This window comes from Pan troglodytes, chromosome 1, assembly GCF_028858775.2.
Source record: "Pan troglodytes isolate AG18354 chromosome 1, NHGRI_mPanTro3-v2.0_pri, whole genome shotgun sequence".
Lineage (NCBI taxonomy): Eukaryota > Metazoa > Chordata > Mammalia > Primates > Hominidae > Pan > Pan troglodytes.
The window spans coordinates 47,627,050-47,632,046 of NC_072398.2; the positions used below are offsets into that span (position 1 = coordinate 47,627,050).

Below are 4,997 nucleotides of genomic sequence, written 5' to 3' on the forward strand. Positions count from 1 at the left end.
CATGAGGGTAGGAGTAGGAGCAGGTGAACTGTCCAAGCAGAGGCAGAGATGGACAGCCTCTCTTGGGTGCTGCACAGAGAAATCGGGCGATGGAGGAGGAACCCAACATGGGCTTGATGCAGAGGCTGGGGGCCCCATGGCGTGCCAAGTAACCAGCAGCTGTCTGACGCCTAACATGCAACTGGTGCCACTGCGCGTTCGCCAAGCAAGCCCACCCCCTTGCTAGCAGCGCGCTCTCCAATCGAGGAGATGCGCCTTCCCCCTCCCTTCCCCGCCATCTCCCCCTTCATTCAAGGCCTGGGGGAGCTGCGGTTCCGAGAAGCGGCAGACGGCAGCCAGAAGGCTTGGGCTGTTGAGTAAGCAGCCCCCTCTCAGTCCCGGCCCTACCCGCCCCGCGCCCTGCGCCTCCAGTGAGTGACTGAGCCCCCGCTGCGGCCCCGCCCCCGGGGCCCTGCCGGAGCTGGTGCGCGGCGCGGAGGGGAGGGCCGGCCAGGGTAGGAATGCGCTGCGGGCGGGCGGCGCAGGAGGCGAGCGGCGGAACATGTAAGGGCACATCCCGCGAGCTGCCGCCCAGCGCGCAGACAGAGCCCAGGGGAGCAAGAGAACGGGCGGGCGGCGGGGCTCACGGGCTAGGGAGGCGCGGAGGCATCTGGCAGAGGCGGGTCGGGCTGGGCCAGCTGGGGTAGAGCGGAGGAGCGGGTGCCGGCTGAAGCGGGGCGGTGGGCGCGGAGCGCGCTGGGGGCACCGACACCACCTCACCGGCAGCCGGGTGCTGAGGGCCGCGGTGTGGGTGCGCGGAGCAGTCAGGGCGCAGGTGGGCAGCGCGCACGGCCTGCCAGCCCGGGGCGCCAGAATCCTGCGCTGCGGGGCCGAGAGGGGCGCCGCGCCCGCCGCAGCCTGGAGCTTTCCGCGAACCTCGGGGCGCCCATGACGGCGGCGGCGACGGCTACCGTGCTCAAGGAGGGCGTGCTGGAGAAGCGCAGCGGCGGGCTGCTGCAGCTGTGGAAGCGGAAGCGCTGCGTCCTCACCGAACGCGGGCTGCAGCTCTTCGAGGCCAAGGGCACGGGCGGCCGGCCCAAGGAGCTCAGCTTCGCCCGCATCAAGGCCGTGGAGTGCGTGGAGAGCACCGGGCGCCACATCTACTTCACGCTGGTGACCGAAGGGGGCGGCGAGATCGACTTCCGCTGCCCCCTGGAAGATCCCGGCTGGAACGCCCAGATCACCCTAGGCCTGGTCAAGTTCAAGAACCAGCAGGCCATCCAGACAGTGCGGGCCCGGCAGAGCCTCGGGACCGGGACCCTCGTGTCCTAAACCACCGGGCGCACCATCTTTCCTTCATGCTACCCACCACCTCAGTGCTGAGGTCAAGGCAGGTAAGCCCCCAGGGGACTGGGCCCTCTTCTCTCCTTCCCTCCCTTCTCTTTCCCCTACAGAGAGAATGAGGACTAGCATTCTACTTCAGAGCCGGACATCTTAGGGGGGAGGTTCCTGGGGCCAACTGAGGGCATGGGAGGCTTGGGCCAGTGGCCAACCCAGCAGATCCGGACTTTCCCTTGAGGCACCAGGTTGGCCGGTCCAGAATGTGATCCAGGTGTGTGAGAGGAAGATGGAAGCCCTGGGAGGGGGATACCTGGGTGAGATGAGCCTTCTTTCAAGTTGGTTCAGCCCTGACTCAGGTGGAAGGAAGTAGAGGGAGGTTGGCCTGCACATTGCCCCAGGCTGTGGGCCTCTGCTTTCCACACAGAGCAGGGCTCCTGGACTTCGGCTTTCTGGCAGCTGAGGACAACCGAGGGTGGGGACGCGGATCGTGGAGGCCGACCCTCTTTCCCTCTAGGTTGAATGCTTGTCATAAAGTTTGAGCATTGAATTGATGTAGAAAGACAGTATCTCCCAGATAGCGAAGGCACCATCAAGGGTTGCAAATAGAGCCAAGGAGTCCGGCTCCCAAGGTGGGGCCTCAGTGGAAGGTGGGGCCTCAGTGGGCCGCCTTGGCTGGACTGGGCCTGAGGGATCCAGCTCCTCCTCTACATATATATGTATGTATGTATGTATATGTGTGTGTGTGTGTGTGTGTGTGTGTGTATGGTTTTTTGTTGTTGTTGTTTGAGACAGAGTCTCGCTGTGTCACCCAGGCTGGAGTACAGTGGTGTGATCTTGGCTCATTGCAACCTCTACCTCCTGGGCTCAAGCAAATCTCCTGCTTCAGCCTCCAGAACAGCTGGGATTACAGGTGCCTGCCACCACACCCTGCTAATTTTTGTATTTTTAGTAGAGATGGGGTTTCGCCATGTTGGCCAGGCTGGTCTTGAACTCCTGACCTCAGGTGATCTGCCTGCCTCGGCCTCCCCAAGTGCTGGGATTACAGGTGTGAGCCACTGCACCCAGCCTATATATATATTTTTGAGACAGGATCTCTACCTGTCGCCCAGGCTGGTGCAGTAGCATAGTCATGGCTCACTGCAGCCTCAACAGCTTCAACCTCCTGGGCTCAAGTGATCCTCCCACCTCAGCCTCCAGGTAGCTGGGACTACAGGCACACGCCACCATGCCTGGCTAATTTTTTTTTTTGTAGATTTGGGGTTTCCCCACGTTGCCCATGCTGGTTTCGAACTCCTGAGCTCAAGCAATCTGCCCACCTTGGCCTCCCAAAGTGCTAGGATTACAGGCGTAAGCCACCGCACCTGGTCCCCATTCTTGACAGTGGGTTTTGAGCCCTAGGGCTCACTGTTAGGAGAGCAAGGGAGCTGAAGGATAGGCAACTGCGCCAGAGGCTGGGCCACTGATGCCAAGGGGTGGGGGCCTAGCTGTCTACCTGCCCCTGAGTGCCAGTCAGGCCTGGCTGGGCCAGGGAAGGAGAAGCTGGAGGAGGGCATGGGGCACTGGGGCAGGGTGGGTGGGTGCAGGATGGGGTCATGAGTTGTTATTTGTGATGTCTTAATCCTCTATGAGCAGTAGGGCAGGGAGTGGGGGGCGGATTTGTGGTCAGGAAGGCCCAGGGGAGGGGCCAGGAATAGAATCTAGAAGCCCTGGCTCTCAGCCCTGTGCCCTCTTCCCCAGATGCCACTCCCTTCTTGTGAGAAGTAGGAGTAGGGCTGAGAAAGGATTTAGCCTTCCTTCTAGCCTTAATTTTTCCAGTGGAAACCTAGATCCTCCTCTCCCCACTACCACCTCCTAGGCGACCTTACCCGCCTGCAGATGTCTTCAACAGTAGAGAGTCCTAGTGAGCCTGGGGCCCCATCTAGTGCCATACCCCACTTTGATGGTCCTGTTAATGCCCTCCCACATTGTAGTTAGGGTTTAGCTGAGAAGTGGGGTATAAGGCAGACCCCCTGTGCTGAGGATTGATCCGGGGCCTGGGAGGAAGCAGATTCCTTTACCACAGTACGTATGCAAAAAATGTTTTCCATGTTTATGGAAAAGGCTGGGAAGTGCTGGTGTAAAATGCCCAAGCTCATAATAGATACTCCTTTCTCCAGTGTTGCCCCTGCTCTAACTGCTGTTCTTTCTTGCCAGTTTCGTTGTTCCCTCTGGCTTGTGGGGGCACGGCTGTGCTCCATGTGGCAAGGTGGAAGGCATGGACGTGTGGAGGAGGCGCTGGAGCTGAAGGAATGGACGGGCCCTGGGAGGAGGGCAGAAGGCTACGCAGGGCTGAGGATGAAGATGCAGCCCCTGGATGGTCCCAGACTCTCAGGACATGCCCAGCTCAGGGGCTTCGAGCCACAGGCCTGGCCTCATATGGCATGAGGGGGAGCTGGCATCGGAGCCCCCTCCCTGCTGTGGTCCTGCCCTCTGTCCTGCAGACTGCTCTTAGCCCCCTGGCTTTGTGCCAGGCCTGGAGGAGGGCAGTCCCCCATGGGGTGCCGAGCCAACGCCTCAGGAATCAGGAGGCCAGCCTGGTACCAAAAGGAGTACCCAGGGCCTGGTACCCAGGCCCACTCCAGAATGGCCTCTGGACTCACCTTGAGAAGGGGGAGCTGCTGGGCCTAAAGCCCACTCCTGGGGGTCTCCTGCTGCTTAGGTCCTTTTGGGACCCCCACCCATCCAGGCCCTTTCTTTGTACACTTCTTCCCCCACCTCTACGCATCTTACCCCCACTGCGGTGTTCGGCCTGGAGGTGGTGGGGGTGAGGGGGGGTTTGGCCATTAGCATTTCATGTCTTTCCCCAAATGAAGATGCCCTGCAAAGGGCAGTAACCACACAGTTTGCCGAGTGAAATTCTTTGCCCACAAAGACCCAGGGCTTGGAGCATCTCTCTCTTTATCCTTAATCTCCCAATTTGCAACCCATTCTGAAGTCTCCAGCCTGGATAGGCAGAGACACTAAAACCCCAGTAGACAGGGCCTTGGTGGTCCTAGGAAGGAGGGCCCATAGATTCTGGACCGAGGGATGTCAAGCTGGTCAGTTCAGTCCCTATGAATGTCTCTTCTACAGGAGGCTACCCTGCCCCTGCTACCCTGGGAGAAGCCTCAGCTTTCTGGGCAGAGCTTGTCTCCCTGTCATTTATACTCTCAGGCTTTATACATTTACACAGTAAGTTCTCCCTCCTGGAGGGTTAAAAGGAATAATTTCAACAGGGTGAAGGCCTGGCATGGTGGCTCACAACTGTAATCCAAGGACTTTGGGAGGCTGAGGTGGGTGGATCACCTGAGGTCAGGAATTTGAGACCAGCCTGGCCAACTTGGTGAAACCCTGTCTCTACTAAAAACAAAAATTAGCCAGGTGAGGTGGCGCACACCTATAGCCCCAGCTACTGGGGGAGGCTGAGGCAGGAGAATTGCTTGAACCTGGTAGGCAGAGGTTACAGTGAGCTGAGATCGCACCACTGCACTCCAGCCTAGGTGACAAAGCAGCAAGACGCCGTCTCAAAACAAAACAACAACAACAACAAAACGGGAAAACAGGTACAGACAATAGCTGCCTGGAGTTATACAGAAACTTGATTGGGTAACCCTGGACCTTTCCAGGCTGTGGCCAGCAGTTGACCCTGCCTGCCTTTC

General features: G+C 59.4%; 1 protein-coding gene across 1 annotated transcript; it reads left to right on the forward strand.

Annotated features, from left to right (window-relative positions):
- The first annotated feature begins 433 nt into the window (after positions 1-433).
- PHLDA3 (pleckstrin homology like domain family A member 3) lies at positions 434-4,198 on the forward strand. The gene is made up of 2 exons (XM_003308686.6): positions 434-1,373; positions 3,514-4,198. Exon 1 carries the CDS (start codon positions 928-930, stop codon positions 1,309-1,311), a length of 384 nt encoding a protein of 127 aa, XP_003308734.1. The 5' UTR covers positions 434-927; the 3' UTR covers positions 1,312-1,373; positions 3,514-4,198.
- Positions 4,199-4,997: the final 799 nt, after the last annotated feature.